The 12,663-nt window shown below is 44.3% G+C and overlaps 1 protein-coding gene across 1 annotated transcript in view; it reads right to left on the bottom strand.

Annotated features, from left to right (window-relative positions):
• LOC135513812 (protein Niban 2-like) overlaps window positions 1-12,663 on the bottom strand; it is a 49,730-nt gene that overhangs the window by 33,184 nt on the left and 3,883 nt on the right. The window contains exons 2-4 of the mRNA XM_064936759.1: window positions 2,070-2,200; window positions 445-573; window positions 106-211 (exon numbers count right to left, since the gene is read on the bottom strand). Coding sequence (XP_064792831.1) covers window positions 106-211; window positions 445-573; window positions 2,070-2,200 — 366 coding nt within the window. The remainder of the gene's footprint in view (window positions 1-105; window positions 212-444; window positions 574-2,069; window positions 2,201-12,663) is intronic.

Here is a 12,663-nt window from a genome sequence, read left to right as displayed (position 1 = left end):
TCCCTGGTTCTCAGTCCCAACATGTGCCTCACCCCCTTCCCTGGTTCTCAGTCCCAACATGTGCCTCACCCCCTTCCCTTGTTCTCAGTCCCAACATGTTCTCACCAGGCAGGCTGTTGTTCAGCAGCACCAGGTATTGATCCATTGAAGTCAGCACTTTGTACCCAGCACAGTTGATGTTTCCCTTGGGGGGAAGCCCTCTCTCATGAGACTGATGGGGAACACAAGGACAAGGCAGATGTAATGCTCTATTGCATCTTTATCCCCAAAAGTTAAACTTGTTGACAATATGACATTTATGAGAATGAGCCTTGCAGATATAATACACATCTAGAACTCCATGTACATTACAGGGATTGACACATTTGATTAGCCAATTCACTAATACTAACAAATGCATCATCATAATGGGGGGGGGGGCATTTGAATGAAATCTTTCCTTACCGCTTTGTTGTCATAGTAGTTGATAGTGTAGGAGTCAGGAACGAAGATGAAGTGGTTTCTCCATTTATTGATCTCCTCCAGAAACTGGAACAGAGCTCCAGAGAAGATGGATCTATTCTCCAGAGGAACCTGAATGGGCCAGACAGGGGAGTCTGTAAGAACCTGTGTGGCTCAGTCGGTAGAGCGTGGCGCTTGCAACGCCAAGCGTCGTGGGTTCGATTCCCGCTGGGACCACCCATATGTAAAAGTAGTGGCCCCAGCCGACTTGTAAGTCGCTTTGGACAAAAGCGTCTGCTAAATGGGATATATTATTATATTATATTAACCTTCTGATGACATCACCTCTTTGGTGGACTGGTCCATCTTCATGGACCAAGGACTGGCCTACTATTTAAAGCCTTGGAGTTCCTCTTGAAACATCAGGTATACTTACTGCATTGCCATGTGGTACTACTGTCTGTGATGTCTCAAATGTAGTCTAGACACAGCAGTGTTGATTCATTTATCCAATCATTTGCCCATGAAGACAGCATTGTTGTTCTCAGGAAAACAGCCAACATTCCTCAAAAACCTCACTGACAATAAAACTGCAATCTCTTTCACAGCCTCATGTAGTTAGCATTGTCAGTGCAGCTGTAACTCCAGACAGAATGTAGCTAACTGTTTCTCTTTACGAGAGTGTTACGGGCCTTTAAAAACAGGGCAACAGGCTCAACTCTGGACCCTCAGGAGAAGCCTAATAAAAGAGTTATACTAGGGGCTCGATTCAAATCATAGCGCTTATGTTCAGCATTAATGCGCTTACAGACTGGCTGCAGAAAGCAAAGGTTCTGGGAGTAGGGCGGCAGCTGGAAAAGTCTTGAACATTCCCTACGCATGGTTGAAAAACTTTACGACAACAGTCGAGCTGACAACCCGGGACCGCTGGTCTCTACACACGGTAGGCAGATATTCTTGGGGTTCAATTGCCGTTTACAGTGGCCCATGTGCAAATCGCCTTTATAGAGCGGTTGAAATGTAAAGGTCATGTCTAATTGAGCCGACATGACAACGTTTACTGTGAATGCAGTCTCTGCTAAGGCGGGAACATTGCCTTTAAAATGTCCATCGTGCTACAAAGCAGATCTTCAGCGTTACGGATTTAAATCGAGCACTTAGGGTCCTCTGCAGCAACATCACTCGCCCTAGAGTCAAATGTGGCAGTGGCTCAAGAAGTCACAAGCTCGATTGTTGCTCCCTCCATTCGTAGCACGGTTGACTTGATACCTCAGGGACAGTGGCATCACACCATGGTAACTTGTACTTCACATCGGTGACACAGTGATGGAAATATCTCAATGCTCCTTGAATGATTCTCTCTGTAGCCTGCAGAACTCTAAACTACGGTTTACTCCTCTGGCTTAAGTGAGAGTGGCAAGGACTTCTCATGCTGTAGCTACTATTATATCTGAACACACTTCAAGCTTCAGAACAAACTGATATTGATATAGCGAGGAGAGTTTCTTCAGTTTCAACATAACGTGGGCAAAGTGTTCCAAATGTCAGAACTTCAGGTGTTATTCTGTCACCTTATCAGGGCAGAAACAGAGTAGAGGACAAGAGGAGTGGGGGAGAAAGTGAGTTACCTTGCGGTGCAGTAGCTGTGGCTGGGGCCCACCACCTCCCTCGATGTCAAAGCGGACCTTGTTGAAAAGGGCCACTGCATACTGTTGCTCATACAGGCGGCTAAACTCTCCAATCACCTCGCCTGTCCTGGCTGCGGGAGGAAGGAAGGACAAGGCTATATTAGGGGACATGAAACACTCAGTGTTGAAGATATGGAGTCATTCATAACATTTCTACACTTCTATCGGAACGTTCTGTAATGCTACATCCCTGAACAGACCTGTGGTGTTGCAAATCAAACGTTGTATGACGACATTCCCTGTCAATAGTGATGTATTAGTTAGTGTATTCTTCATTCACGTGTTAAGTAACCGTCTGAATGCAAAGGGTCGCCTTTTGCCGGTTACTTCGATCACTATTTACTACGCTTAGCAGTGTAAAGAAATAATTACCACATTTCACATGGTCCTTTGTGTCCTTTATCAGAATGTCCACACGGCAGTGTTTGCATTACAGAGTTAGCCTTCAGTTCAGCATTTCAATATTTTACCAAATGGAGTTGGCATGGCAACAAACCTGGCACACTATCAACCCGTTTGTGAAACTGAAAAGGCCCGACTTCAAAGTTACACCCCTGGACCTTCAACAAACTAGTTTAGCACTCGGGTAGTGTGACTACGGGCCATTCTGGTTTAGACAAGGCTTACTTAGGTTTCTGGTGTTAACTTGGTCTCTTTATGTCTGTCTGTCTACCTCAGAGAGAACGGAATAAAGATAATCTGTTTTTACCATCCCCTTTATTTAGAGAGAGTGGTGCTGTGAACGTAGCGTAGGGAGGAATGGTCTGCTGGCAGGGTAGAGGGAGACTGTAAACGTAGCGTAGGGAGGAATGGTCTGCTGGCAGGGTAGAGGGAGACTGTAAACGTAGCGTAGGGAGGAATGGTCTGCTGGCAGGTTAGAGGGAGACTGTAAACGTAGCGTAGCATAGGGAGGAATGGTCTGCTGGCAGGGTAGAGAGAGACTGTAAACGTAGCGTAGGGAGGAATGGTCTGCTGGCAGGGTAGAGAGACACTGTAAACGTAGCGTAGGGAGGAATGGTCTGCTGGCAGGGTAGAGGGAGACTGTAAACGTAGCGTAGGGAGGAATGGTCTGCTGGCAGGGTAGAGAGAGACTGTAAACGTAGCGTAGGGAGGAATGGTCTGCTGGCAGGGTAGAGAGACACTGTAAACGTAGCGTAGGGAGGAATGGTCTGCTGGCAGGGTAGAGAGAGACTGTAAACGTAGCGTAGCATAGGGAGGAATGGTCTGCTGGCAGGGTAGAGAGAGACTGTAAACGTAGCGTAGCATAGGGAGGAATGGTCTGCTGGCAGGGTAGAGAGACACTGTAAACGTAGCGTAGGGAGGAATGGTCTGCTGGCAGGGTAGAGGGAGACTGTAAACGTAGCGTAGGGAGGAATGGTCTGCTGGCAGGTTAGAGGGAGACTGTAAACGTAGCGTAGCATAGGGAGGAATGGTCTGCTGGCAGGGTAGAGAGAGACTGTAAACGTAGCGTAGGGAGGAATGGTCTGCTGGCAGGGTAGAGAGACACTGTAAACGTAGCGTAGGGAGGAATGGTCTGCTGGCAGGGTAGAGGGAGACTGTAAACGTAGCGTAGGGAGGAATGGTCTGCTGGCAGGGTAGAGAGAGACTGTAAACGTAGCGTAGGGAGGAATGGTCTGCTGGCAGGGTAGAGAGACACTGTAAACGTAGCGTAGGGAGGAATGGTCTGCTGGCAGGGTAGAGAGAGACTGTAAACGTAGCGTAGGGAGGAATGGTCTGCTGGCAGGGTAGAGAGAGACTGTAAACGTAGCGTAGCATAGGGAGGAATGGTCTGCTGGCAGGGTAGAGAGAGACTGTAAACGTAGCGTAGGGAGGAATGGTCTGCTGGCAGGGTAGAGGGAGACTGTAAACGTAGCGTAGGGAGGAATGGTCTGCTGGCAGGGTAGAGAGACACTGTAAACGTAGCGTAGGGAGGAATGGTCTGCTGGCAGGGTAGAGGGAGACTGTAAACGTAGCGTAGGGAGGAATGGTCTGCTGGCAGGGTAGAGGGAGACTGTAAATGTAGCGTAGGGAGGAATGGTCTGCTGGCAGGGTAGAGAGACACTGTAAACGTAGCGTAGGGAGGAATGATCTGCTGGCAGGGTAGAGAGAGACTGTAAACGTAGCGTAGGGAGGAATGATCTGCTGGCAGGGTAGAGAGAGACTGTAAACGTAGCGTAGCATAGGGAGGAATGGTCTGCTGGCAGGGTAGAGAGAGACTGTAAACGTAGCGTAGGGAGGAATGGTCTGCTGGCAGGGTAGAGAGAGACTGTAAACGTAGCGTAGGGAGGAATGGTCTGCTGGCAGGGTAGAGAGAGACTGTAAACGTAGCGTAGGGAGGAATGGTCTGCTGGCAGGGTAGAGAGAGACTGTAAACGTAGCGTAGCATAGGGAGGAATGGTCTGCTGGCAGGGTAGAGGGAAACTGTAATCGTAGCGTAGGGAGGAATTGCCTGCTGGCAGGGTAGAGGGAGACTCAGGCTCAGGGGTTCACCCTCTTCCAGAGAGAGAGTCAGGAGGGATAGCTGGAACCAGGCCAGGCGTAAGGGACAGAACAGCACCTGTGTTCCAGATGGCACTCTATTCCCTTAATAGCGCACCACTTTTACTCTGGTCAACATAGTGCAGTATATAGGGAACAGGGTGCCATTTGGGACACAAACCACGGCTTGGGTTCTCCCATCTACTGCTCTGTGGACCAATCATTTTCTAATACCACATAAACCAACCCATAACCCTTCAGGACACAGCTGCAAACCATCCTTATCTACACTCTGTGGAGATAGAATTATTCAGTATACCAGAGTGCTTACAAACAAGGGTGAATAGGTCAGTGTTCTACAGTACATACGTCAAACTATAATTTCAAAATGTATTTTTCATACAGCACTTCTACAGGAAATATTCTAATGTTCGACAATTGTAATTATAACTGGAGCAGAGATCATCTTCCACTGATCCCATCTGTTCTGATTTGCAGTTATGAAATGTTTATTTTACTGGGAGAAAGTAGAGGTGGTTGGGGGAAAAAATGATGAGAGATAGCCTCAGATCAGATTAGCTTTCTAAAGACTGTAATTGAAGCCTCTGGTAAATCCATAAGGCAGTCAGTCAAAGAGTCTGGGGGGACTTGAGTCATAGGACCAAAGAAACAACCACTCAATGGATCTAATGGCTGATTTCATTTCTATAAACTGGACTAAAGAATTATGCTAAGGAACTAAGTCATGGGGATGGATAACAGGCGGCAGATCACCAACGTGGTTGTCCACTATTATTAACATGTAGGAGAGACAGGAGAACAGTACAGTCCACCTTGCGCCACTCCCCATGGCCTTGAAACATAGACCTTCCATAACATCTACAACTCTTACATTCCACTTTCAGTCCATCCTTTGTGCTCCCACTGCCTCAAGAGTGGATCTCGCAGTGACGTTTAGGGCAGCCATTCATAGCTGCGTCGCTGTTAGTGTAGTGACTCACAAACCATCCTGAACAAACATCCTGACTGACAACAGAGTACAAAACTGCACATTGCTGCACCACTCCCAGGTAGCCCAAATCCATCCAGACACATGGTATCTCAAGGTCATTTCCATCTGAAAGGACCCATGAGCACCAACAAGCAAAGTTCAATCCTAGCATGTCAAATGAGAATAAACATTTTTTTAAATGACTTGAGGCATATTTACATTTTTCAACCATTTTCTATCCTAAAAATGTGGACTAAGCAAAGGCTTTGATTTCTGGGGGGGGATTCTTTGCATCTAGGGTGTTCTTCTAATAAGTGTGTTTTTGTCAAATGCTGTGTAAATTGTTAAAGGTAGTCCTTGTGCATAGAGTTGTATGGTTTGTTTAACTTTGAACATCAAATGGTCTTTGATTGGCATACATTTTAAGTGACAAAAAAATTAAGAGTCTCAGCGTATTTCCGTTACTATTGAATTTCCCTGAACTCAACTATCCCACAGATTCTGCAGCATCTGTGTTTGTGACAGCTATTCAGTCTCGCGTAGTTCACCTCCTTTATGTAGCGAGTCTAATGCACCAACTTTCCTGCTGTAAAATGAAGTCTAAGAATAAAACAGACAAGTTACTAAATGTTGTTCAATTAAGCATTGAGTGATCTGTGAGGGTTTAATAGCCAGAGGTGGTAATATTGGACAGAAATAAGATGAAATTCTGAGGAATGTCTTGGCAATGGTGGGCCAGCTGGCCGACTTGGAAGGAAGTGTCTGTGGAATGTAAACTTAATAAGAAAGCTCAGTCAGGGAGGAAAGAGAAAGTCCAGTGTCTTCATCACAGTGCCACTAACAGAACAAAACCTGGAAATGAGTTCAATGGTTATGGTCCCATTAAAGGGTTAGCGATGTTTCAACTGTTCCTGACGAAAAGCTTAACCAGGGATCTAGGAGAGAGAGAGGGGGCCTTGGTCTCAATGTTGGCAAACCCTTCACTCACTGACAGTGTGACAATCAAATTCGTCGTATGTTGGGAGTGTGGAAAATAGTCACTTTTGAGAGCTTGTGACAGGCCTGAGGAGTACAAACCACAAGATGTGTGTTTGTACGTCACTTGATTGAGTCACAGACGTGTCATGTTTGAGATGAGTGGCACAAGAATAGATATCCTGATGAAATCAGACGAACAGACAGGCAGTGTTTATCCCGACTATTATGATTGTACCAATGTATCACAAAGAGAGCTCTGTGTGACTTTGGCAGACTTGATAAACACTACAGAGATTCACAGTGAGGTGTGAGTGGTTGGTTTGGCGGCACGACACAGCTGACATACTCCCGACACTGTCCTTTGAGTTACTCTGTTGTTTTGAAGGGAGGCATGATCACATGGTGACAGGAACCAATGGACCTCTTGAGCAAAGAAAAACATGTATTCATCTCAGTCCATTATGCTTAGTAGACAGCATGAAGGAGCTGAACTGGCAGATAACACAGTCCCTGTTCAACTGGCCTCAACTGCCTTTCAAGCTACACTTGAATAAACTTCCCTGCAACTCATGTTCTGTGAAGGAACGTCTGGTTCAACTGAGAACTTCTCTGATGAAGCAGCCAACTCTCCGACCTTGTGTCTGTTGACGCTGTTCCCAAACTTCAGCAGAATCAAAAATGGAAAATAAACTTTCCAGTCTCATATTGTGTGAAAACTGGCATACAGTATCATGGGCCTCAAAGTGGACAAGACCGGTCTAATAATCCCCAACTCCACTGTGTCCTAGAGGTCTGGAGCATGAGTGGGGGAAACGTGATGTTCAGATGGGTGAGGGTTCTTTCTTCATGTAGTTAGGACTGTAGGCTGATGGAGTGTCTCTCTGTCAGTGGTGAGGGGGAGGAAGGCAGGGAAGGAGGTGCTGCCTGGGCATGAGGGGCCATGTGGGGGAAGACGGCAACAGCTCTCAAGAACAGAGGGAAGACATGGAAGAACAAAATGAGCTGAAAGAGCACGCACAAAAACACTCAATCCAGGTCCGTGCCCTAAAATGGCACCCTATCGCCTTTATAGTGCACTATATAGTAGGGAGGGGAATTGCCAGGGACCTCACGATAATTAGATGCCGATACAATATTTACTGCAATTCTCTTGATTCTAAATTTATTGCAATTTGATGTCCCAAACTTATTGCTCACTATATGTCTGCTGCAGAGAGAGAGCATGAAAAAATGAGTTTCAGTCAGGGAAATAAAGAAGTACTGAAAACATGTTTTGCTGTCAATTTTAAAGAAAATATGTAGATGAAGCTATAGGATGAAAAATACCAGAGTTTTGGTGCAGGTACAGCCGACTAGCACTAGATAAGCAGCGTTATCAACAACAACAAATAATTGCTATAACATCGTTTCAAAAATAATACCGCAATATTATATACTCCCCCCCCCCATGGGCTCTGGTCAAAAGTAACTATATTGGAGACGCAAGCCGTTTGACAGGAGATGAGTCAGACCCAGATGTCTACCAGAAGATGTCTACCAGAAGATGTCTACCAGAAGATGTCTACCAGAAGATGTCTACCAGAAGCAGTGCAGGACATCCATGGGTGTACTCACTGATGTAGATGGTAGAGCGATAGAAAAAGGATTGCTTCTAAATGTACAGTCTTCTACTTCTACTGTATATACAGAGTAAATGGGCTCGAGGTAAAACAGTGACATACACGTGTCAGCATACATTGCTATAATGCGTTTGATATAAAGACGGCCAGTATATGGTTCTGGAGCGGTATTATACAGGACTGGCGACTAACCAAATCAGGAGGCACAAAATACCAATTCAAGTGGATCAAGAGGGCCCTAATTCAAATCACACATAATTCAGTCAGATACAATATGCTTTAGTGCACAGACTGAAGAGCATCCATCCTTCTGTGCAAGTGTACAGCCTGGCTACTATAGGGAGTTGATGGGGATACATTATTTCCTGTTTTAGGTAGGAAGTCCAGGTCAATGTTGTGTGTATAGTATACTACAAGGTTGATCTCTACACCGCTGTCAAGCAGTAACATCGGGGTCAATAGGTCATCGCCCTATTAGCCTCCTTTATGTTCCATTACATCCACTTTGATGGAGAAGAACTGATAGAGGAGCTGAAGAGACAGGTGAGTATCTGAAGTCCCATCTGCACAGGACACTAGTATTGCTATAGAACGGTGGTAATGTAATTATTACCCCAGGATGTCTGTTTTTCCAGAAGGCGAGTCCGACGGGATTCGTTTCACCAAACTGCCCGTCATTATTTTTTCCCGCATTCACAATTGACCATTATGACGGAAGCCTGGAGGTTCTTCTAGGTGTGAAGATATTTAATATGTCTAGGGACATCCTAATATTGGCCTAATGGCCTTCAGTACAGAGAAAGTCCAAATAATATTAATGCATATCAATAAGAACCGTAAACTGTAACCTACGCAGATATTTAATTAACTGACATTTGTCAATGTATCAATTCATTGACACGATATTACCCACCTCATCTTTTAAAAGAGAAGAATGGCACTAGGAAGGTTGATAAATTACAGAACAGATCGTTCATCTATAGGCTGTGTGTATAGCACTGTTTTAAGCATCAATTTGTTCTTACCCAAACTGAGTGCAGCACCTGTTCAACTGTGATATCCCTCAAAACACAGGGATAACTATTCACACAGGTTAAGTATCAGAGTATCCCCCAGTAAAACGTATCCTGTCCGAATAGAGATAAAGCTGCGTTACTGTGAGTCTAGCTGACGCTGTGTTGTGGTGTTCATTCATTTGGAGTGTTGTCATGTCCCAGCCTAGGATAATTGTCTTGGGGGCCTCAACAGTGCTGAGTCTGGGTAACAGAAGGGTTTCTGCATACCATCCTGTCCTGTTCCAACGCCTCACTGGAGAAGGCTGTTCTCAAAAGGCACTCTATTCCCTATATATACAAAAACACACCACACTGCTTTAGACCAGAACAATTCTTTAGCAACCACAGCTTTACATAAAATCCACCAACTTCTTTAGTTAAGTGCATGTTGAAAGATTCTACACACTACCTGTCAAAAGTTTTAGATTGCCTACTAATTTAAGGGTTTCTTATTTTTTTTAGCATTTTCTACATTTTAGAATGATAGTATAGATATCAAAACTATGAAATAACATATGGAATCATATAGTAAGCAAAAAAGTTAAACATCAAAATGCGTTAAATTTGAAATTATTCAAATAGCCACCCTTTGCCTTGATGACAGCTTTGGACACTCGTGGCACTCTCTCAACCAACTTCACCTGGAATGCTTTCCAACAGTCTTGAAGGAGTTACCACATATTCTGAGCACTTGTTTGCTGCATTTCCTTCACACTGTGATCCAACTCATCCCAAACCATCTCAATTTGGTTGAGGTCAGGTGATTGTGGAGGTCAGGTCATCTGATGCAGCACTCCACTCTCCTTGGTCAAACAGCCCTTACACAGCCTGGCGGTGTGTTGGGTCATTGTGCTGTTGAAAAACAAACGATAGTCCCACTAAGCCCAAACCAGATGGGATGGTGTATCGCTGCAGAATGCTGTGGTAGCCATGCTGGTTAGGTGTGCCTTGAATTCTAAATAAATCACTGACTGTGTCACCAGCAAAGCACCACCACACCATAACACCTCCTCCTCCATGCTTTACGGTGGGAAATACAAATGCAGAGATTATCTGTTCACCCACACCGCATCTCACAAAGACACGGTGGTTGGAACCAAAAACGGCAAATTTGGACTCATCAGACCAAAGGACACATTTCCAGTCTAATGTCCATTGCTTGTGTTTCTTGGTACAAGCAAGTCTCTTCTTATTATTGGTGTCCTTTAGTAGTGGTTTCTTTGCAGCAATTCGACCATGAAGGCCTGATTCACAGTCTCCTCTGAACAGTTGATGTTGAGATGTGCCTGTTACTTTAACTTTGTGAAGCATTTATTTGGGCTGCAATTTCTGAGGCTGGTAATTCTAATAAACTCATCCACTGCAGCAGAGGTAACTCTGGGTCATCCTTTCCTGTGACTGACCTCGTGAGAGCCAGTTTCATCATAGTGCTTGATGGTTTTTGCGACTGCACTTGAAGAAACTTTCAAAATTCTTGAAATGTTTCATATTGACTGACCTTAGTGTCTTAAGGTAATGGACTGTCAATTTTCTTCATTTATTTGAGCTTTTCATGCCATAATATGGACTAGTGGTCGACCGATTAATCGGAATGGCCAATTAATTAGGGCCAAACCGACAGATTTTTACCTTGTCAGCTCAGGGATTCAATCTTGCAACCTTAGGGTTAACTAGTCCAACGCTCTAACCACCTGCCTCACGAGGAGCCCGCCTGTTACACGAATGCAGTAAGAAGCCAAGGTAGATTGCTAGCTAACATTAAACTTATAAAAAACAATCATAATCACTAGTTATAACTACACATGGTTGATGATATTACTAGTTTATCTAGCTTGTCCTGCTTTGCATATAATCTATGCGGAGCGCATTCGCGAAAAAGGACTGTCGTTGCTCCAACATGTACCTAACAGTAAACATCAATGCCTTTCTTAAAATCAATACACAGAAGTATATATTTTAAACCTGCATATTTAGCTAAAAGAAAGGTTAGCAGGCAATATTAACCAGGTGAAATTGTGTCACTTCTCTTGCGTTCATTGCACGCAGAGTCAGGGTATATGCAGCAGTTTGGGCCGCCTGGCTCATTGCGAACTAATTTGCCAGAATTTTACGTAATTATGACATAACATTGAAGGTTGTGCAATGTAACAGCAATATTTAGACTTAGGGATGCCACCCGTTAGATAAAATACGGAACGTTTTGGTTTTGGAAATGATCGTTTCCGGATTCGACCATATTAATGACCTAAGGCTCGTATTTCTGTGTGTTATTAAGTTATAATTAAGTCTATGATTTGATAGAGCAGTCTGGCTGAGCAATGGTAGGCACCAGCAGGCTCGTAAGCATTCATTCAAACAGCACTTTCGTGCGTTTGGCCAGCAGCTCTTCGCAATGCTTCAAGCTTTGCGCTGTTTATGACTTCAAGCCTATCAACTCCCGAGATTAGGCTGGTGTAACCGATGTGAAATGGCTAGCTAGTTAGCAGGGTGCGCGCTAATAGCGTTTCAAACGTCACTCGCTCTGACACTTGGAGTGGTTGTTCCCCTTGCTCTGCATGGGTAACACTGCTTCGAGGGTGGCTGTTGTCGATGTGTTCCTGGTTCGAGCCCAGGTAGCGGCGATAAGAGGGATGGAAGCTATACTGTTACACTGGCAATACTTAAGTGCCTATAAGAACATCCAATAGTCAAAGGTATATGAAATACAAATGGTATAGAGAGAAATAGTCCTATAATTAGTACAACGTCTTACCTGGGAATTTTGAAGACTCATGTTAAAAGGAACCACCATATGTTCTCATGTTCTGAGCAAGGAACTTAAACATTAGCTTTCTTACATGGCACATATTGCACTTTTACTTTCTTCTCCAACACTTTGTTTTTGCATTATTTATTTGAAGCTAAATTGATTTTATTGATGTATTAGAATGAAGTTAATGTTATTCGTAGTTGAGATGTCTTCACTATGTCTTCACTATTACTCTACAACATGGAAAATAGTAAAAATAAAGAAAAACCCTTGAATGAGTAGGTGTTCCAAAACTTTTGACCGGTAATGTAGCTAACTGTGGGGCAATATTGAATTCAAGTAAACATTTTTTGAACTCTTTTGTCTTGCACAGACAAATATAATCACATCTTTCTCAGGGCACCACAGAGCTTTAGAACAATATTCCAATGGGATAGTCCCATAGACTGACTCACACACTTACACCCTGCTACCATCAAAAGCAGAGGGAGAGTGTTTTAATGTTTGATTTAATGTGTGTAATGGCATAAACAGGGTAAATGGGCCCTAACGGGATTAGCCTAGATGTGTTGGACCATGTTGCCAGTGAGATAATAGCTAACCCATGGGTGTTTCTGCTACCTGTTCTTTCAAACAGACCTCTGTCCTCAAAAGGGTGTGGTGA

The sequence above is a fragment of the Oncorhynchus masou genome, chromosome 25 (genome assembly GCF_036934945.1).
Source record: "Oncorhynchus masou masou isolate Uvic2021 chromosome 25, UVic_Omas_1.1, whole genome shotgun sequence".
NCBI classification, from domain to species: domain Eukaryota; kingdom Metazoa; phylum Chordata; class Actinopteri; order Salmoniformes; family Salmonidae; genus Oncorhynchus; species Oncorhynchus masou.
This window is presented reverse-complemented; position numbering and strand designations above follow the sequence as displayed.